At 37.5% G+C, this 23163-nt stretch overlaps 1 protein-coding gene across 4 annotated transcripts in view; it reads right to left on the bottom strand.

Annotated features, from left to right (window-relative positions):
* LOC143217389 (protein croquemort) overlaps positions 1 to 22274 on the bottom strand; it is a 29420-nt gene extending 7146 nt beyond the window's left edge. Inside the window, exons 1-4 of one of the 4 annotated variants that reach the window (XM_076441630.1) lie at positions 21991 to 22274; positions 9595 to 9827; positions 6803 to 6969; positions 1964 to 2108 (exon numbers count right to left, since the gene is read on the bottom strand). In XM_076441630.1, coding sequence (XP_076297745.1) covers positions 1964 to 2108; positions 6803 to 6969; positions 9595 to 9711 — 429 coding nt within the window. In that variant the 5' untranslated portion in view covers positions 9712 to 9827; positions 21991 to 22274. Of the gene's footprint in view, positions 1 to 1963; positions 2109 to 6802; positions 6970 to 9594; positions 9828 to 11530; positions 12306 to 18295; positions 20418 to 20489; positions 20703 to 21990 lie in introns of those variants that run through there. The other 3 variants (XM_076441628.1, XM_076441629.1, XM_076441631.1) reach the window with 3 other exon arrangements.
* Between the last annotated feature and the right edge of the window lie 889 nt (positions 22275 to 23163).

Raw genomic sequence — 23163 nt, 5'->3', positions numbered from 1 at the left:
GTTCATGGATCAACACGATACGAGCAAATGTTTCGCCGCATTATTGACTCGGAAGATAGCAGCGGCGAGTCTCGATTTTTAAACGCAGCTGTGTATTTCTCGGAGATTATTCCACGCTATATTTGGACACGGATTTAACGTTTTACGAAATGCACACGTGCGGGCGCTGAATACAGTGTTTTCCGAGGAAACCAATAAATTTTTCGAGGAGACAAATAAATTGGCGCATCGGACAATCGAGCGTTTAACGAGAATATCGCATAATTTCAATGGAACTTCTCGAGATCATAGGTCAATGTATTCGTTGCTGGAAAGTTGAATCGATTTTCAAGGTTTTCAGTCCACCGTCAGTGTATTACTATCATTCATGCGTCAACTGTAATCTCACACGGTATTCTTACCCTCTTGAAAATACGGTTCACAGTGTAGATAAAAATTAATACAAATAAATAAAAATCGTGTGCGTGGAGTCCACGCGCGACAGAAGTGAAACTTCTTGCTTATTGGGTGTAGATAGAGATAAATTATTAGTATACATATTATTAGTGCAACGGTTCTTTCGTGATGAATGCGAAATTGTCATAAAGAAATAAATAATTATTATTAGTATGCATATTATTAGGGCAACGGTTCTTTCGTGATGAATGCGAAATTGTCATAAAGAAATAAATAATTATTATTAGTATGCATATTATTAGTGCAACGGTTCTTTCGTGATGAATGCGAAATTGTCATAAAAAAAAGAGAAATTCTGTCGCTGCAGCATTTTATTCTTTGCGATATGTATAAGTAAAATGTTCTCCATCATTCTAAGGGTGGATTTATAGTGGAGCAACGAGGTGAGCTGTGCGGTGAAAAAAAAAGAAAAACAAAGAAAAACAAAGAAAATACATATGTTCTTTCATTAGTATGTGTCGACATGTTGTCACGAATGCTGGTTTCTTTTCACCCCGCGCCGCTATCATCGATGCTCGCAGCTCCACTATAAATCCATACTAAGATCGTCGGTTGTCCAAGCGATAGACCGGGGTTCGAATCCCGTCGGGGTAAGAAAGTTTTTTTCTACGTTAAAAATTGTCGTTACACTCGACTTCCGTAACGCTAGAAAATTGTAGCCCCTCAGCAAAGAAGTTTCACTTCAAAAAGAGAAACACAATATTTCTACTTTTAAGCACTACATTACACAAAATATATCTTCTCGGACTGCATTAATTATTTAAGCCAGGCAGTTCCAACTTGTTCCCCTCCGGGGATACTGCAAGGTCCCCACTATTATAACCACATTTGCTTAAATCGAGACAAAACCGTTTCTCCACCGTAGCGCTCACTGCCCCACTCCAGTGTGCGCCGTTACCATGGAGAAATGACGCGCCTGTCGCGTGGTGGGGAGACACGTGACACTGACGAACCTAACAAAGGTACGCGCTGCGTGAAAGAGAGCTTGGTGGGGGAAGCAAAACGTTTGAGGGGCCCCAACCGTGCCCGTCACTGTTCTATAGGTTTGGCAAAAAAGTAATTTCGGTATTTTAAGGTAAAATAAAAACCCAGTTTTTCTATTCGAGCAATGAACGTTAATCAGTAAAATATTTCGCATTTTGTTCGATGATCTTTTGCTATCGTTCTGGTAGCTTCATAAATTGGGTTTTTTATTCCACCTTAAAATACCGAAATTACTTTCTTGCCAACCCATCAACAATGAAGTCTGAGAGTGGGGGAAGTATCTAGGAATCGCGTAACGATGTTCAATCTAGTCATTATCATTTGTAAAGGATTATGAAAATAATATACTGTCAAGCGCAGAAAAGGTAATTGCTCGTACACAGAAAAAAATCGTTGCTAATTCAACCCGACACAACGGTTTAATCGAGCCACTTTTATCGGCAGTAATGTCAACGGTAAAATCAACGCAACCGATCGAAGACTCGCAATTAAAATCACCGATTCAAGGTTTCTGTATACTCACGAGAGCGACGGTGTCCAACTGCATGATCGGGTCGCTCAAAGAGCCATTGGTCAGCTCCGGAACGAAGTACCACCATCTTCGATAAAAGTAGCTGACGGTGTTGTTCTCCGGATGGAATGTCACGTTCGCTTTCTGCCGCACTTCCCTGCAGAAATGTTGCAATTTTGCATTAACAACAAATCACAAAATTTTCCATCGACAACGCAGATTTTTATCAGCAAAAAAAAAACATGTTTCCCCAGTTATTACATATTTTGTGAAATCGACCTTCACGGAAAAAAAATTCTTGCATCTTAATGAGACTTTTTGTTGATATCAACGATCGATGTTTGTCGACAAGCACGACGATGCAGTCGCGATAAAAACGCAACTTCTGCATGACTGCACCTCAGCATACACATATAGTGTACTTCATTTTATCACCTCAAGTGCAACCTGCTAGTATCACTTTGCGTCAAGTGTACGGCATTTTTGCCACAAGAAGAAAAATTGTTCGAACCCTGTACAAATATTTGAATCTGTAAAATTTCTGAGAGAGAATCAACTACTAAACTGCGGCTTTTAGTCTGAATAAAAATGATCCCAGTCGACTGTGAAAACCAGAAACGAGATAAAAATGTGGTTCGTCGTTAAATATTGTCAATGAGCGGTATAGATTGCAACATAATTTATTATAGTATTTGATTTATTCTCTTTAACCCCTTGTCGTACCTCTTCTTTTACAGTTACAGTGATTAGAACGTCTTTATACCGAAAAATGACGTGGAAGAGAAGGGAAAATTTATATTTTCTGTATGGCTACATTTATTTCAATGCTTAAATATTGATTACAAACGAATAAAATTTTATTTCATCTAAAAAGACTTTGTTAAAATCTTCATCGCGAGTCTGGCTCGTCAAAGTACGGCAAGGGGTTGAGAACGTTTTCAGAAGATTCTTGGGCTGCTCTTTACTTTACCGGACTCGAAATTTGTGCCTTTCTCCTATAAATTATGATGTATTTGGAATTTAATCCAATAGATTAGTACCCGGTGCAACTGTAGATCGAAGTTTCGATCCTGTAGGATCAATGGTTCAGGAGTTGTGCTTGTTTAAAGTTGAGCAATCTGCAGTGTTTTTGACAGGTAAGGGCGCCGCCATATTGGTTTGTAGTGAAGGTCGCGCGTCGCGTCGCCTACTGAGCAGAATAATTAATGACTGTGCGGCAGGGACCAGCGGTTCCGCTCGGTAAGAAGCTCGCGGTCGTCACTACAAACCAATATGGCGGCGCCCGTACCTATCAAAAACACTGCAGATTGCTCAACTTTAAGCAAGCATAACTCCTGAACCATTGATCCTACAGGATCGAAACTTTGACCTATTTACAGGCTTTTTTAACTATTTACATTATATAATAATATACAGGATCGATTACATACCAAATACATCATAATTTATTTATAGGAGAAAGGCACAAATTTTGAGTCTGGTAAAGTAAAGTTTAACCGATTTTTGACTTGGTTACGCAATTGCTGATTGGTCGGACAGTTTCCATAACACACATGAATGTTTACCCAGCAGCCTAATGTCGGTGGTCGAACGGAAACCGGTGGAGCATCGCGTGGAATTAGGCGAGCTCGCGGAGCGTGCAGTATGCAATTAAGAAAGCCGCTGTTTAGAATCAGTTCCGCGGTGCTCCACGGTCAATTAGGGAACTCGCTTGGCCACGATTAGAGAGCCGTGATTCGATGCTTTAGCCTACATATCCGTACGTGTCTCCCGTTGATTAGATTTGACGCGACAATTGACGGCCGCCTAAGCGCGCGGATGCGCCTTAATGCTCTCTTATTGTTGCCAGCGCAATCTTTTTGTTGTGCAACCGTCTCGGAAACCGAACACGAGAAACAGGGTCCCATTTGGGGTGGAAACTGTCCCTCCATTATCCTAATCACGCTTCTAAACGGAAAAGAGAATTTCGACCTTGAGGGGGGACTCTGGTTTCGAGAACGTTCTTGCACGAATTATTTTCGGAAAAAGTACTGAACCTTTTGGATTGGTATTTTACACAGATGTTCCCTGGTATTTGAAGCACGTGTGTGATTTTTTTCAAGTAAAAATAAGAAAAAAATTACAGGAGTTATATATTATTTTATAGGGGATGTTCTGAGAGAGATATGGGTTAGGCTTTGGAAATTATTTTGAAAAAAAGTACTGAACCTTTTGGTTTGGGATTTTACACATATGTTCACTGGTATTTGAAGAATGTGTGCGATTTTTCTCGAGTAAAAATAATCAAAATTACACGAGTTATATATTTTTTTATAGGGGATGTTCTGAAAGAAATGTGGGTTAGGCTTTAGAAATTATTTTGGAAAAAAGTACTGAACTTTTTGGTTTGGGATTTTACACATATATGTTCACTGGTATTTGAAGCACGCGTGTGATTTTTTTCAAGTAAAAATAATAAAAATTGCACGAGTTATATTTTTTTTTTGTAGGGTATGTTTTGTCGATTTTTTGGTCTAGATCGTATTTTCTATGATCGGGACGCATCAGTGACACTATGGGGCGTGCAAGCGCTGCAACCATGACCCCATTGCAACTGGAAGTGCATGCGCGACTGCACTCTCGATCCAGAACACCATGACCACGGATTAAACGTGGATAAACACGTTCGATTTCGGAACTGCATTCCTGGGATTCTGCAGTAATAAAATCACCTGTGCTGCAATCATCTTCCCTCAAGGTGATCAGAGCATTTTCAATTTCATTTTGTTATTCATTGGCCCAGTTTGCAGAAGACCAACTTTTTTTATCTTGGTGCCTGGTATTGCATTATAGCTGGTGGGTTTTTGTTGGTAGATTTTTAGTCGAGTTGCCATGAATGGAAAGACGATTAATGTCTGTGACACTGTTTCAGATCTGGTTCTGGGACGCTTGCAAAAGATGGGGCAGCTTTTCCTTTACATATTTTTTGAGGCACGATGGAAATTAATGTTTCATTTGTGCCAGAAGAAAATTAATACTGAATTCACTGAATATTAAAACTGTGTCAGCTTACGAAATAGTATACAGATACATAAATGTTCATGAGAGTTGAATATTTTTATCGAATCACATTTATATTGAAAAGACAAATATTGAGTTTGAAAAATATATATTTCGAGGGTTGCATCAGCCCTTAACACGCGTAAATCTTCTAGCTGTGTAAGAGTTGAATATTTTTAGTGAATCTCACTTTTATTGAATCTCATTTTTAGCGAATCTCATTTATACTGAAAAGACAAATATTGAGTTTGAAAAATATATATTTTGAGGGTTGCATCAGCCCTTAACATACGTAAATCTTTTTTAGCTGTGTACGAGTTGAATATTTTTATTGAATCTCATTTTTATCGAATCTCATTTATACATATTGAAGACAAATATTGAGTTTGAAAAACATATATTTTGAGGGTTGCATCAGCCCTTAACATGCGTAAATCTTTTAGCTGTGTAAAAGTTGAATATTTTTTATTAAATCTCATTTATGTTCTAAAGATTATTAGATAAAAAAGTTCAGGTTGAAAAATATAATTTTGAAAAGAAAAATATACTTAGAGGGGTGTCAGCCCTTGAAGGTTTGCCTGTTGCTAATTATTTGACTCGGACAACCAAATAGAAAGTAATTAATTAATTACTAGAAGCAACCTTTTGAACCAACTACGTCTCAGTCGAGCAAACGTCGTAGACGTTTTACTCGTTCATTAAGAAGTCAATATCGCGAGGTTAACTATGTCTTTCTTATCGTGATTAGACGGCCTATTAGAATGCCCTCGTGGATGCATCGATTAGGCTTGTCTACGGGACGGTGCAACGTCTTTGCATTCGTCGCATGGTCGAGAATAGAAAGGAACACATGTCTAATCAGTTTCATCATTGTTGGACACCTGGATGTATGCAACTATCATCCTCTGATACTTCAATTGTTCGTCTCTGATAAAATAATTGTAAATCAAAGAGGGTTGTTCTTCCTCTTCATCCCTATTGTTCTCCCTTCTTATGCATATCAATTTCTTGTTACAAAATTTTGAAAATACAGAATATTTTTGTTGAATTTACAGAATATTTTGGAACCTTTTATTAATATTAATTTTTATCAGCAGGCTTATTGCAAAAATGGAGTCCATAGAAAATTTATTCACTCTATTTACAGTTGTGTGTAGTACTCGAACATTATTTTATGTCAATTTATACCAGATCAAACGTGCTATAAAATCCTCCATCCAATTATACAGAGTTAACACATTGTCTCCGACTAAAGATCAATCAGAGGAAGAATCTACTTCAGAGACCTTGCAACTTAACCCAGCCCATTAACCCTTTAAACACATTTTTTTCAATACGTTTACCGAAGAGGAATAGCAACTACAATATAAAAAAATATATATATATATTTCCTTTCGTATTCCCCTCCATATAAAAAAAAAACCCTAAAATTTTTCAGAAGCAAAATGTAAAACAGAAGTCGATTTTTCACCCTGATAGACAGTCAAAAAATTCGTTTCCGTGGCCAAGATCCGGCGCCGATGATGGCACCGGTTATGGCACCGGCATCGTTAGCATAATCGCGGGACAAGTTCGCGCACGCCCAGATCGCATCGAACAGCAATCCCATGTTACGCAATGGTTTCCGTTCGCAAGTTCCCGATTTCAGTGACGTACCAGAGGCACGGGGAACGGGGTTCGTTAATTGATACTCGATCACTGTGTTTCTGAAACCGAGCATCAGCGTGGCCTCGAGAGAATATATCGTGTCGGGACGATTTCGCGATATTTTGCTCTCAATTAACTTTCTCAGTAATTATTTTTTTTGCTCACCGAAAAACGTAGGGACCGACTTCTTCCAGGATCGGCTTCTGTCCTTTGACTCGCAGATCCTGAGGGTTCGTCCAATTGAAGAAGCGGATCCTCAGGTACATCGGTGGCAGAGTACTAGTGTCGTTCCAGACCTCGAAGGCTTTCGACGTCGGCGATAATGGCATCTCCTGTGGAATGGACAATTGTTAATTCGTTAGTAAATTATGGACTTTTAAGCGTGGATTTTTACACGTCCATTCTTATTAATTTCTGTTGGCTGATTCGTTAGTAAATCATGGGATTTTTATCGTCCATTTTTATTAATTTCTGGTGGTGGCAATTGTCGATTCGTTAGTAAATTATGGACTTTTAAGCGTGGATTTTTACGTCCATTCTTATTATTTTCTGTTGGTGGCAATTGTTGATTCGTTAGTGAATATCATGGATTTTTATCGTCTATTTTTATGAATTTCTGTTGATGGAAATTGTTGATTCGTTAGTATTGTAATTTGTGAATTTTTGTGCGTGGATTTTTATTAAGTTCTGTTGGAGAAAAATTTGAAGAACATTTCCGAGTTTCAATGTTTTAGAATTTTTTTTATGGAAAAATTGGATTTCTATTGTCCACTGACTGGAGAAGAAAGAGTGACGCTGTTTCATTGACGATTGTCATCTGTCCTCCAATTTATCTAATATCAATAATACCAATCAGCTTTTACTTGGTACACTTTTAATTATCGATTGACCCACTATCAACAAAAGGAAATTAATACCAGAGAAATTGGCAGGTGTCGCAATATTTATCAGATCTCCAAAAGATTTTAACAACTTTTATCATTACTTGACTTACAGAGAATCATTGAATAACATATCAATTTTGAATATTGTTTACTTTCTGTTTGTTTCTCTAACTTTGCAGGGATCTACAAACCAACATTGGCAGGTGTCGCAATGTTTATCAGATCTCCAGAAGATTTAACAATTTTTATCACTTCATGGTTTACTGCAATTCTTTAAATAACAAAGAAATTTTAACTATTGTCCACAGCTTTAAAAATTTTATTTACTGCAGAATTTTTTTGAAACAATTTTATTTGTTTCTCTAACTTCGCAGAGATTTATAAACCAACATTGACAGGTGTCCCAATGTTTATCAGATCTCCAGAAGATGTAACAATTTTTATCACTTAATGAGCTACTGAAATTCTTTAAATAACAAATCAATTTTAACTATTGCTCACAGCTTTTTAAAAATTTGATTTACTGCAGAACTTTTTTGAAACACAATTTTGTTTCTCTCTCTAATTTTGCAGAGATCTACAAACCAACATTGGCAGGTGTCCCAATGTTTATCAGATCTCCAGAACAGTTAACAATTTTTATCACCTCATGATTTACAGAAATTCTTTAAATAACAAATAAATTTTTACTATTGCTCACAGCTTTTTAAAAATTTGATTTACTGCAGAATTTTGTTGAAACACAATGTTGTTTGTTTCTCCAACTTCGCAGAGATCTACAAACCAACATATTAATAATCTACACACCTATTTATAAAATATGAATCGCTATTTGGAGTGCAGTGTCATGTTTCAAACACTCGAGTAGCGACAAGGTTCGGCCAGACAAGAATCAGAGATAGTCAAGAGGAATGTGTAAAACCTGTTCTGGTCCTCTCGAAACCATATTTTCAAGAAAAATATGTACAGCTTATTTTCGTCTATTTTGCCTATCTCGTAATCATTTCTTTCGAAGATCCAGCATGAAATATTTATAGTCTTATCTACGCCGTGTACCGATTTCTTATTCGACTCTTTTATTCTCGAGAGCGTATAAACAGAGTCGCGACGCTCCATTTTCTTTTCTCTTCCCGAGAATTTCTGTCGGATGGCCTTTGGGTTATCTCCAGCTAACACACGCCAGATAGAAACATGAGAAACACGAACGACTTCCGACGACTTCGAAAATTTACGGGCCGTCGAAAATAGAGACAGTCTAGCCGGTGTCTGCTCGCGATTGGAAAAGTGGACGATTGTTCAATTAATCGAAGGATTTATCGACGATTACCGGCCTAACCTCCTAGGGATCGTCATTAGGAGCAAGATGTTTAGCCAATCGCCGACAAATTTCTTCTGCAATTAATCTCGGTAAAGTTCAAACGGGATTCTTTCTATTCGACGAAGTGAACGACGAATTTATAAAAATTATTAAAACTACTGTCGTAATACATATACAGCCACTTCAAGAAAATGAAAAAATCTTTCTTTCGAATTCAAACGTGTCTAGATTCATTGATAAATTTTTCTCAGGACTGAATCTTTCACGGACTCATAGATCGAGGCTTCCTCTTTCCAACGACTACTCGAAACTTCATCTACGATTTTTTTTTAACCGCTTTACGCAAGAAAAATGAGGAACATGTTCAGCCCTCACGGTGCAACTTGTACTACTGTGAAGTTGGGTGCACACTTCTCGTTCTAAGCTCGATAAAACGGCAAGAAAAAATCGTAGATCAATTTTAGAGGTGTCGTTGCAAAGAGGAAGCTTCGATCTTCAATTTCGTGGTAGATTCGTTCCCGGGAAAAATTTTTCAGTGTTTCTGGAAGTGTTTGAATCTGTGACGATGCTCTACCGAGGACGCTCTGTGGCTCGAATTTCGAAAAAGCCTTTTGCTAAAATATTTGTTATCCTTAGTGGTAAAAGTGTACAAAATTGCAACACGATTGATCGAATAATAATTGAGAGAAAGATTTTTCCACATTGATAATAATCAAGTGTTCTTGGATAAATGATTTAATTGATTAGATTCCTACCTTCTGAAGAATGTGATGGAAGATGACGGGCCAGAGGAAGTATAAACACGAGCTGGCGACGATCAGGAGCAGGCCGAGCAGCCCAAGGCCGACGGATTTGTTGGTCCAAGGCCTCATGGTGACGGGAAGTTCGTTGCTCGTCTCCTCAGCATGTGTGGTCAGGCCTGGTGTGTGTCTTTGCCGGTGTCAGGCCAAGCACTTCGTCGACGGTGAGCTACGAGGCGCTGGGAGGCCTGAGGAGATCAAAACGGAACCGTCTATCTAATCAGTCGTTCCTCCAGCTACGCTTTTCTACGATAGAACGCAAGTCGCGTCCTTATCGTCTGTTACAGGGTGTCTCAAAATTCCTACAACAATGCGGAAATGGGAGGTACCCGAGATCATTTGAAGCGACGTTTTCCTTTGCAAAAATGCCGTTCAAGGATTTTTTTAGAGAGTTATTAATGTAAAACACGGACCAATCAGAGCGCTGCTACAGCGGATTGATTCTGGCTCGGCCAACGGCGACGCCACGCGCAATAGGGCCTTTCGCAGAGTCGGACTCCGTTCGCTGTAGCCGCGCTCTGATTGGTCCGTGTTTTTCGTTAATAACTCCTTAGCAAAGCCGGGGGCGCGATTTTTGCAAAAGAAATGTCACTTCAAATGATCTCAGATATCTGTCATTTCCGAATATGGAAGGAATTTTGAGACACCCTGTAGATGAAACATATTCATATAGCGAAACAAGTTAAACACAAAACTGTTCGTGTAGTAAAACATAGTAAAAAAATTGCGTCTTGTCACAGTGAGTCATTCTCACAAAAAAGGTGAGATTCATTTAAAAATATTCATGTAATGAGACAAGTTCAATTAGGTCTTGTTACACTGTGAGCTATTACTACAGAAATATTCACGTGGTGAAAGGAATTAAATTGCGTCTTGTTACAGTGAACTATTTCCACAAAAAGGGGGGGATTCATTAAAAAATATTCACGTTGTGAATGGAATTAAATTGGATCTTGTCACAGTGGACTATTTCCACTAAAGGGGGGGGGGGGTTCAGTAAAAACTATTCATGTGACAAAACAAGTTAAATTAGGTCTTCTCACAGTGGGCCATGTCCACAAAACAGGCGGAATGAATCCAAAAACATTCACGTTGTGAAACGGATTAAATGGGATCTTGTCACATTGGGCCATTTCCACAAAATATGTGGGATTCATCCAAGGATATTCATGTGATGCAGCAAATTAAATTAGGTCTCGTCATAGTGGGCTATTTCCACAAAAAATGCTCATATAAGTGAAACAAATGAAATTGGGTCTTGTTACAGTGGGCCATTTCCACAAAATAAATGGGATTCGTTCAAATATATTCATGTAGCAAAACAAGTTAAATTAAGTCTTCTCACAGTGGGCCATGTCCACAAAACAGGCGGAATGAATCCAAAAACATTCACGTTGTGAAACGGATTAAATGGGATCTTGTCACATTGGGCCATTTCCACAAAATATGTGGGATTCATCCAAGGATATTCATGTGATGCAGCAAATTAAATTAGGTCTCGTCATATAGTGGGCTATTTCCACAAAAAATGCTCATATAAGTGAAACAAATGAAATTGGGTCTTGTTACAGTGGGCCATTTCCACAAAATAAATGGGATTCGTTCAAATATATTCATGTAGCAAAACAAGTTAAATTAAGTCTTCTCACAGTGGGCTATTCCCACAAAATAGGTGGGATTCATTAAGAAATATTCATGCAGTAAAACGAAGTAAAAACTTGGGTCTTGTCAAAGTGGGCCATACCCACAAAATAGAATTCGTCCAAAAATGTGCACGTAGTACATACAATACATTTATTGTATAATTCCTGACGAATGTTGACAATCTCGATAATGATTAATAAAGGATCTTTATTAATCCCTAGATCTTTAAATCGACGTTTAGGCCTACCGTGCGTCAAACTAAGTGTTAATACACGCGGTTTCTCAGCCGCGGAAGTGACAGTTTTGTCGCCGCTGACAGATTGCAGGAGAACGTGACTGCCAGCGCCTAAGAATCCCCGATTAACTATGTCCATGTGCACGCTGACTCGCAGATACATACTGCGACGTTGCGAATTGTGATGGAGTTTCCCTGGGAACTAGTGCCCGTTCTTTTTTCCGAATGTGCTCGCGCGACACTGAGAGTCCAAAGCTCGAGATCTATGCGAATCCGCTAGACGTGACGTAGATCTGGGGGCAGACAATTCCTTTGATTCCGTGACGACTGCAATCCGCTATTTTTTAAACCAATTAATTGCATTTTATTCCACGAAGACTGAGATCCGCTATTTTTCTAGCCAATTAATTGTATTTTATTCCACGACGACTGAAATCCGCTATTCTTTTAGCCAATCAATTGTATTTTATTCCACGACGACTGAAAAAAGTTGTTTGATTTCATTGATATTAAAATTAAAATTAAGATCATTGATATTGAAATTGAAACCGCCACACTGAATGTTTTTCTGACACTTCTCGTTGAAAAATTAGAGTTCTTCAGGGGTACTTTTTCTGCATTTACATTTTTTTTGCATTTGTTAACGGAGTACAGGGTCAATCAATTATAAAGCTGTTAGCTGTCAGTAGTAGTTTCTATGTAATCACAGTTAGACGTATCTATTTCCGGAGAGTCATAAATCGTTCAAATTGGAACATATTTTTACTTGCAAACGAACGTATTTACATATGCTGCAGCCTGATATGTTACTCTGTAATTATTAAAATCATAAGGATCTTTTTGTGACAAATGAATCGATAGATTGTTTCTATTCAACCATATACATATTCTAATTTTGTCATTTTTACAAAACGACACGTGCTAGTCATTCCAAGCCCTCATTAAGGGCTCATTCTGTACTCTAATATATTACTATACTACATTAAATGCATTACAGCAAATCAGAGTAGGGCAATAATCAAGTAATATTTGAAAATGGCTAATAGTCTTTTTCAATGTTTTAGTCATAGCAAAATAGTCATTAGTCAAAACTGTTTGATTAGTTAGTGATAACTAAATGGTAAATAGTTGGTCACAGCTCTAAGTAATCGTTAGCTATTGCCTACTAGTGAATTAGTAGTTGATGATCAGTCATCAGTCACTATTGTGCGATTAACATACATTAATATTATTAATTAGTTATCACCAACTAATCAAGAAGTTTTGACTAATGACTATTTTCCTATGACTAACATTCAAAAAGACTATTAGCCATTTTTTAATTTTAGTTGATTATTGCACTCTACTCTGTAGCAAATTATACTACCTTATATGTACTATGAGCACATTATAGCAAATTATACTATATTCCAGCACACTGCGTAAATTCCAGCACGCCATATTTTCGCGCAACGCTCAATTCCAATCTGTTACAGTGATCGAACGCACCCAACTTATGAATCAAGGGAAAAAACGCTACAGAGTTGCAAATAGTTAAGTAATCCGACAATTTCCGAAGATCGATTAACGATTGATCGATGCAGATCACGGCCTTCAAGAAAGATACAACTTGTACCAACGATCCATGGGATCATAGCTTCCGCTATTCTCAGAGACCTTGGCAAAGAAAAGATGTAATCTTTGTACGGTGCTGCAACTAGTTCGATGGAGTATCCTGCACATGTCGTAACAATTATAATACATTCCGTACATATCAACGCGTCACGTGAAAATCGAGCTACAACGTCGACGTTTCCATGTAAAGTAGAAAACAACGCGTCCGTGTGAAATAAATCACTCGTTGATTAGAATCCTCGTCGTCCAATCAACCGAGGCTCACACAACGTCAATTATTTTTATGTAAGCTTTGTTAAACGCGAATCGTACACTTCTCTACTCCGGCTTCGTGACAGATTTGTTGCAACAGAAAAATCACGATCGATTGTCGTTAACGTCTGCACCTGTTTGGACTGTTTTTAAACGTTTCCGAGATTTATGCGATTGCTAGACTGCGGATCTTTATGCGTTTATGGCTTTTGAAAATGTAATATAAAGTTCCACAGAATTTAGTACGAGTTTTATTTATGTCAGGTCTATTGCGTTGGAAAGATAGTTGGTAACGTTTGTGAATTAAAATTGAAAGCTAAAATTCAGATATTTATTCAATAACAAAGACTCTGTATATAAAAAAAAACTTTTTGAAAGCCACGCTTATGTTGAAATGCACTAAAAAGGAGAAAATAATTTTTTTAGACATCAGTGACTATAAATAAAAGCGTGGAACGCCCACGAAGATTACGTCAATATAGTTTAGCGCTCCACGCTTTTATTTATATAGTCGCTAATGTCTGAAAAAAATTATTTTCTCCTTTTTAGTGCATTTTATTTTATCTTCGATTCTTAATGTGAAAACGCTACGAACTTTCTTCCCAGCCCAATACGAAATGCAAATCAGATTTTAGTCGTTTCCGCTTTCTTAAAATTTGCCCACAAAAATTCAAAGTTCCATGAAAAAGCTCGAGAGGATTTTTAAAAAATTTTTATTGAAGGATATTATCTCTGAGAAATTTGTCGCTCATTCTGATTTTTGTAAAGTTGTTTTTCAATGTAATATAAAGTCAGTGCGTATCGCATTACTCACGAGCCACGCTCGCATAAATTTATTTGATTCATTACGAAATACGAGCGAATGAAGTTCACTTTTTGTCACGCATTCGTTGCATCGGAATGATAGACACGTTGTTAGTCGGATCTCAATCTATGCGCTCAGACGGCTGATTATCTTCCATTACTAATGAGCATCTTAGAAACCGTATACACACACATTATCTTTATTTGAGAATTTTGATTAGGTGCCAACTCTGCATCGGCGCTACGGATAGCTTATGTTTACGGAGCAAATTTTCTCCGGAGTTTAAACTTGGAACTTCTGAACTCTTTATCTTTCGAAATTGTATTTGATCAGTTGGGCTAGAATGAAATTTCCACAATGTTCTAATATTTCCACGATGTTCTAATATTTCCTCAATGATGTAATATTTTCACAATGATCTAATATTTTCACTATGTTCTAATATTTTCAATTTACGATTATTGAGACAGTTAATTGTGGTAGACAATTTTCCATTTCTGAAAATTGTAACACAATATTCTAATATCTCCACAATAGTTCTAATATTGCCAATTTATGATTATTGATGTTGTAAAAATGCATCTACGAAGAATTATTTCACAAGTTTATGTCTTCGGCTATATATTATAATACTAAAAAAAAATTGCTAATATTATAATTAGGGTATTCCAATATTTCCACAATGTTCTAATATTTTCAATTTACGATTATTGAGATAGTTAATTGTGCTAGACAATTTTCCATTTTTAGAAATGTTTTTTAACACGATATTCTAATATTTCCACAACGTTCTAATATTTTCACAATGTCCTAATATTTTCACAATGTTCTAACATTATCAATTTACGATTATTGAGATAATTAATTGTGGTAGACAATTTTCCATTTCTGAAAATCTTTTTCAACACAACGTTCTAGTATTTCCACAATGTTCTAATATTGTCAATTTATGATTTATGAAAATGCATATACGAATAATTATTTGACAAATTTATATGTCTTTGGCTACATATTTGGCTGTACATTCTTGTTATTTTTATAAAGTAATGTAAAGAGCAAATTCTTGTTATGTTTATAATATAATATGACGTACACATCCTTGTTAGTGTTGTAACGTACACATTCCTGTCATTTTTATAATGTACTTTTAAAACGATCTGTATAAATTGTCAAAATATATTCTAAAAATGTGAGCATATGTGTAACTGAGCCCTCCGACAATCGCCTAATCGCCATTCCCAATTTTTTCCTCGCTCGAGCAAGATTTTCATTCACGAATGATCTCCGGTTATCTCAGTTGCAATGAACTCTACTCCCTCGGGGCAGATTTACGCTTGTCGATCGAGAGACTGAGAGCGAGAACGAGAGAGAACGAAGCGAGCGAGAGAGAGAGAGATGGAGATAGTAGAGAGCCGCGGATTCTTATAGGTCGAGTTTATCGCGTGCTCCTATTCCCGACGAAACCTTATGCACTTGGCTGCGACGCGACGAAGTCGTACGATGATAAAATGACTGCGCGTGATCGCGGTCGAACATTAAGGACCTGCCTGTACAGAAACTAACACTGTGCGAGACGTGCTCATCACGATTTCATCCCCTGAATGATTCTGAATGAACGATCTTGTTGACCGATGGTTGTGATCAATGCGATCTATCTGTGTTATTGATAACAGTAAGACCTCGATTAACCGGATCCCAATTATAAACAAATATGCGTTTAAATGTGATTATTAGAGACTGCGGATTTTATGCATTTATAATAAAAATTGGTACGTACAATTTAAAGCAATGGACATATATTTAAAAAATTTAAGAACATCAACGTATTAGTTTCAGTTCGATAAAATAATTAAAACAAGAAAGAAATTTTTATGTAACCTCTGTCTTGGAATCGACGTAGACATTTTTTATTTTGCATAAAGTTCCGCAGTCTAGTGATTATATTATGAAGGGAAATAAAAATTTTCAAAAACAAAAAATTTATTTTGGAATATAATGTATATTTTAATCATGTCCCTCGAGTCTCTGATTGTCCCCCGATCAATCCGGTTAATCGAGGTCCTGTTGTATCTTTTCTCCGAAACTTTTCCCTGATACATTCCTCTGAAACACATTCCACTGGAACACATTTCTCTGAAACACATACCTCTGAAACACATTCCTCTGAAACACATTCCTTTGAAACACATTCCTCTGAATTGAGGGGAAAAAGTTACCCCCTCCTTGCAGTAGGATTAGTCATGTGACGTTGTGCATGTGTCACAATGTGCGGAAGCGTGGAAGGGGAAGGTAGAGACGGGACACAGGATTTAAGTTATTTTTAATTGATTGGGGTTGTATCATCCCCCAAAACGCGAACAATCTCGTCGCGATTACCATTTTTATCAATTCTTCTTCCAAAAGGAAGATTCCACTCCTCAAATTTCAAATAACAGGGGCTATTTCATCCCTTAACGATCTCGTCGCTGGATGGCTCAGATCACCAGCTCTTTTCCTTGCAAGCTGGAAAATTTCTCAGCGAGGGACAGTGTCTTGTGTAAACAAAGGATATCATCGTCTGACGTCTGGTTGCCACGGTTTGTCGCGGATACGGCGTATCCGTATTGTAGATACGCCGCGTTTGATATATGAGCCGAGTAATGAGAGGTCATTTATCGGTTCACCGTCCCGTGGTGTCCGCCAACAAGTCCCACTAACAAAAGACGCCAACGGACGATGTCTTCCGAGCAAATCTTTATCCCTTCCGTTTCGAAATCACCCGCAACAACAGAGAATAAATCTTTTTATTCAACGAGTGCGATTAAAAAGTCGAGACACACGAATTCGTGGGGGAGGGGTGCACACAGCTGCAGAAAATTATCTCAGAAATAAAAGAGAAATCTAAATTCTATAAATATTCAATTAATCCCTGTACAAATCTCTAATTAATCCCTATATAAATATCCAATTAATCTTAGACAAATATTCAATTAGTCACTAGATGAATAGTCAATTAAACTCTATGTAAATATCCAAATGACTCTAATAGTAAAACTTGATAATTAAGGGACTACACGGACCTACCCAGTGTTGGGCAATAAATAAATACTTAAATAAAAGTTATTTGTTATTTGGATATTCAAATAAAAAGCAAAAATAATTATGTATTATTTGAGCACGTGTATATAAATGGAATTATTTAAAATAATAAAGTTAATTGTTATTTACAAATACAATTTGAATTGTTATTTGTATTGTCAAATAATAAATTAAATTGTATTTTTTTATAGGCAACTAGGCCCTCCGGACGGCCCTGACCCTTATACCTGAAAAGGTTGCTATAGCAGACAAAAAACGCGCAGTTCATTGTATATAGAAAATACAAGAAATAAGAGAATACCAAAAACTATTTGTGTGTGTGATCTCCACCTCAATCCAAATAATAAATAATCTTTTATTTGCAAATATGAAATAATATAAATAGATCAATTTTGGAATTACTTAAATTACTTTTATTTAGATGAAACGTTCCGTTATTATTTGCAATTAAAATCACACGTTCATTTATTATTTAATTATCGACTATTTAAAATAAAATTTGCCCAACACTGGACCCAACGAGCTGGACCGGCCATCAGAAACGTATCCGAAGGATTCACTACATTGTTATTTGTTTAATAAGCAGCTGTTGGACGATTGCATAGACATATAGAGATAGACTGCGCCGTCTTATGGGCGAGTTGAAGCCCACAATGGCGGCGCGCGGTACAAAGAGTGAGAGAGAGAGCATTAGCCGGGGTCCATAGCGCTCTCTTTCCAATTGATGTATTTATTGATGTTTTATTTTTGTTTTTTGCCGCCATTGTGGGCTTCAGCGCTTCGTACAGGCCGCGCAGTCTATCTCTATATGTCTATGGACGATTGCAACACCATGCGTCGTCATTTGCTTCGTCACGGACATTGAGTCACTGAGAAAAATTAATGCAGTTGGCCAGTCGAGATAACCTGGTGACACATTTCTGCAGATACTAACATTTTTATACGAATCTGTAAAATTGTGTATAAACAAGAAAAAATCTCTCTATCTAACAAGGACTCCTAAATTTTTCTAACGGTTCATTACACACCGAATTGCAAAATTGCATCGTCGATCAACATGTTGGAGATGACTGCAGATGCCGCACCGGTTCACTCGATGATTAATCAACGTGAGAAACCAGCATCGAAGATCGAAAGACTTCGTTTTGACACAATTAGAATCGATCGATCTGAATCTGATATTAGAATTGGCAGTCCTCCGGGAGATTGCAACAATGTCGCGACACAGTAGACCACAGCAGACCACAATAGACTAACGGATACACTATCGTAAACACACGTCATCCTGCCAAATTCGAACGGAGGGTCCAAACAAGAAGGAAGTGGACCCCCGGAATCGTTCCGTTGTTCGCCGCGGCAATTGAGCCACGGCAAACTGTTTCCTCGTTAGAGAGTCGACCGTTTCCTTTCGAGATAAACACACTGGCGAAGTGTCACTATCGGTCGCGCCGCGTATCTCTTACAACGCCTGGCTTCCCGGGACCTCTTCTCTATCTATAGCGTTTACACGCGTGCTAGTCGCTTTTGAACGCGTGCGAAAAACAACACTGATCCGCGACGAGAGACGCACAACACGCGAGCGTTGGTGCAAATGGACGGATGTTTACGCAGGCTCCGACATTCCCAGGTCAACATTCATAACATCAAACCCCAATGAAAATTCCTTCGCTTCAACAACGACATTGATTGGGGCCCGACCCCCATAAAGGATCGAACAAAAAATTTATTGCCCCGGAATTTCTCCGCCGACCCTATAGACCGATTTTTTTCTTAACATTAACCCTTAGTACTCGGAGCTATTTTAACTGGAAGATTAAACATTCCTTCCAGACTAGAATATTCCCATTTCTCAACGATTTTTACCACGTTTTTATTACCTAGCTTTCTTTTCTGTCTGTTTGTTCGGTACAAATTTTGCAATTGATTTTAAACTATCTTCCCGATGAGCTAGAGACTTGAAAGTTTAAACATAGCTCAGAACTGGATGTTAAAAATTTTATTGATATGATATTGGTATAATACTGACATATTTAATAATGTAAACAATATTTTTTGAATAATGGTACCATTCGACAGAGCTAAGGGTTAATTGCACTACGGGCTACAGATTCAGGATTTTTATGCAAAATAAAAAATTTACTAATTACAAGATATAGAAGTTGTGTAGACAATTATTTTTTTCTCTTGAAATAATTTTGTAATGTTCGAAACAATACACGACACGGTATTTCTATTTTTATTATAAATGTATAAAATCCCCAGGCTAATTACAAATTTGTTTTAAAATACTGTGGAAAATACGATATCGAAATTCGTTTCATTTAATTGCTAATGTAACTCGATTTCTGCTAGGACTATCTGAGAGAAACAGCTGAGTTAAACAATTCTCGAGAAAACTATAATCCAGATTTTTTGCAGACACAGCGAAAATGAGAAAACGATCCCCAATGCAGTGATAACACTAGAAGATACATCTACTGTTACATTTTTCTCGACGTATGCAAATCATAGACAGAGTAAATCAATTTCTAGCGAAACTCTATATCGTGTAATATAACTCGGACAATTTTTGTTACGCACAAAAATACACAATCCACACCCAAAAATCATTTGTCTCAACTGCTGCAGATACTTTAGACTGAATAAATTAATTTCTACCTAAGCCCTGCATCGTGTTACATGTTCAGAAAATTTTTATTTCTCATAAAAATCTACATTGAACATCTAAAAATCGTCTCTAACAATATTGTTATCAACTTTCGCAAATCCTGACTGAATAAATCAATTTTTATCTAAACCTTGCATCGTGTTACATGTTCATACAATTTTTATTTCCCATAAAAATCCACATTGAACATCTAAAAATCGTCTCTAACAATATTCTTATCAACTTTCGGAAATCCTGACTGAATAAATAAATTTTTATCTAAACCCTACATCATGTAACACGTTCATACAATTTTTGTTACGCATAAAAATCCACACTCCACACCCAAAAATAATTTTCAACGATTATCACATTGTTCTGAATGTATGCACAAATCCTAGACTGAAAAAATTAATTTCTCTCTAAACCTTGCACCCCTTAATAAACTCGGACAATTTTTATTTTGCATAAAAATCCACATTTCACATCCAAAAATCATCTGTATAACATATGCCCCACTAGTTCAACACAAGACGATAACAAAGACGCTAAAAATGCAAAAAATAATAACTCACCGCGACGGGAGAGGATTCCTCAGCACAGTGGTTCCTCGTGGAACACGTGGCCGTGTAATAGTGATCGAGAAGCAGCCCCTTTCAGTCAGAAATCGTGAACTGTAGCGATCCAAAAGGGAGCACACGACGGAGCTCAATCACCTCGCGTCTCGCGTGCGTCGCTGTATACGGCGCGACTGTTACTGGCTTATTCAATAAATCAACAGGCTGCACGTAATATGTATATTGCCCGGAGGACCCCCACCCCCCTCCCCACGCATAGGGAAACTTTTCTCTCTTTCGTCTCTGTTCGGGGGCCCGTTCACCCCGCCACCGTGCTCAAGAATTCTCTCCCTAATAGCGCGCGTGCCCCCTCTTTCGTCCCCCACCCGGTAAAAGGATTCATTTATCTTCAGTCAAGTACTGCGATCAGACGCGGCGTCCCGTGTTCGATGTGGGATCCATGGATCGCGCGGGAGGATCTACAGATGGCGGATACGGCGCTTGATTAATCGCAACACGTGCGCGGCTTTTTGACAATGAAGGATCAACGGCGCACGTGTATAATATGTTCAAAAAACTTTTTTCCGCGCGTTGTATTGGAAAAACCACAATTTTCTTGGAATTTTACAAGTGTGACGAATTTTTTCTAGGTTAAGAAACGTTCGTACCATAATTTCCAAATTTTTCCCATGTTCTGCAACGTTTCAGCTTTAATTTAAGAAAAATTTCATCGCTCTATCGAAAGTTCTTCGATTTTTGCGGCGTTTTGGGACTTATTGGGACCCCTGTCATCTTTCAAAGTAAAGGGACTGTCAAACTGATGGAGTTTGAAATTTTCCATTGGATTTTTGTCGAGATTTTCGAGGCGATTTTTAATAGACGTTTACTAGGTTTATTTATTGAGTGAAAATTCGTGAAACATGTCTCTCGATAAATACGGTTTTATATTTATTTAACAACGCGACCGTCAAATTGATGGATTTTAAAATTATTTGGACAATTATCGAGATTTTTAAGAGCTATTTTACTTCACTTTCAATATACATTTTAATTAGTTATTTTACTTGGAAAGATTTGACTGGTTCTTCACTGGGCTTATTTATTTTATATAGCGATACATGCTATCTTGTTGTTTTTATAACCCTTGTCACTATATTGAAGATTGCAGACTTCAGAGTCTTCATTCTACAGTTGCTGAGATTGCGAAGACACTTTTATAGATACTTCGCGAATAAATGATTAATTTATACGTATTCAGGGCGAAATGTCTCTCGATAATTTTTATTTGTTTTCACACCCCCCAGTTCAATCAGTAGATTGCGGATTTTTATGCGAAGTAAGAATTTCGTTTTTTCTTTTAACAATTTCAATAAGTTGATGGCAATATTATTTTACTCGTTCAGTTTTTATTTTCATTTATGACAACGAATTTAAATATGACTTTTAAAATATTGTTTCATTATTATCAACCTAGCGAACACATTATTCCCGTAAATTTTAATGACAAAAGAATTCTTACAAGCACAGCCTAACACGAAGAGACAAAATTCCTGAAAGTCACGTTCGTCCGAGACAGTGTACTCCATTAGTCTAAGCTCGGGTGTGCGCCAGCTGAGAATCGTTTCCAAAGGCGACACGTGTTCCCCTCCCACGCCAGGAATTAGGCTAACCTTCCTTCTCCTCAGATATTCGCGTGGAGTCAGGGTCAGATCTCGGGTTTTCACGAGGCACAAAGCGTTCAGTTCATTCTCGGAGCGTGTGAATTAACAAAGCGACGCTTTTAATGCGTTGGGGAAAAACAACTGAGGAACTTTCGGCGCCGTGAGCATCGTCTTCCCGGCGTGTTCTTGACCTCGAACAGCGACTGCTTACGTAATGCTAATTTTATTATCGCGACACGATGCGGCTTGAGCGTGCGTTTGTTTACGCTCGTCGTGAATAATTATCGTCGGAGCGCGCGCGATCGATGAGTCGATTCTTCGGACGATCCGGGAAATGATGAAAGAGATTTTTGCTGGGGTTAAAGAGACTGTGAAGATCGACAGGGCTGCAGATTTTCGAAATTTCTGCCGAAAATTGCACCTTTGAAACTGTCGAGATTTTTTAAACATTTAGATCTACTGAATACTAAGGCCTCTCCAACTTCTTCCAACTCCTCCTCCTATTTCAATCAAAATTGTACCTACGACCTACACACATGTTTAATTATAAGATGCTATTGTTGAAGAATTATTTGATCTCTGCCCCATAAAATTTTCAAAAATTAATTTTGTATGAGGATGTTACTGTGTAAGGGGTTGAACTAAGGGTGTCTAAACACGAGATCAAGAATGGTATTAAATGATGATGATTAGACTGCGGATCTTTATGCAAAATAAAAAAATGTTTGCATTGATTGCAAGACGCAGGTGTCAAATAACAATTTCATTCTTCTTTTAATTATCTTATTAAGGTGAAACTAATGCACTGGTGGCCTTAAATCTTTTAAATACCTCCACTGTCTTAAATTGTACGTACCCATTTTTGTCATAATAAAATTCGCAGTCTAATGATGATATTCAATGGTTAATGGATGATATGAAAATGATGAAAAGAGGAAAGAGATGTTCATTTAAGGCCTGTTGTTCTCAACAGACTTAGAAGATATCGTCGAAAATGTGCGAACGGAGTCAAGACTAACCAGTTCTCTTCA

Source organism: Lasioglossum baleicum, chromosome 16 (genome assembly GCF_051020765.1).
Source record: "Lasioglossum baleicum chromosome 16, iyLasBale1, whole genome shotgun sequence".
Taxonomy (NCBI): Eukaryota; Metazoa; Arthropoda; class Insecta; order Hymenoptera; family Halictidae; genus Lasioglossum; species Lasioglossum baleicum.
This window is presented reverse-complemented; position numbering and strand designations above follow the sequence as displayed.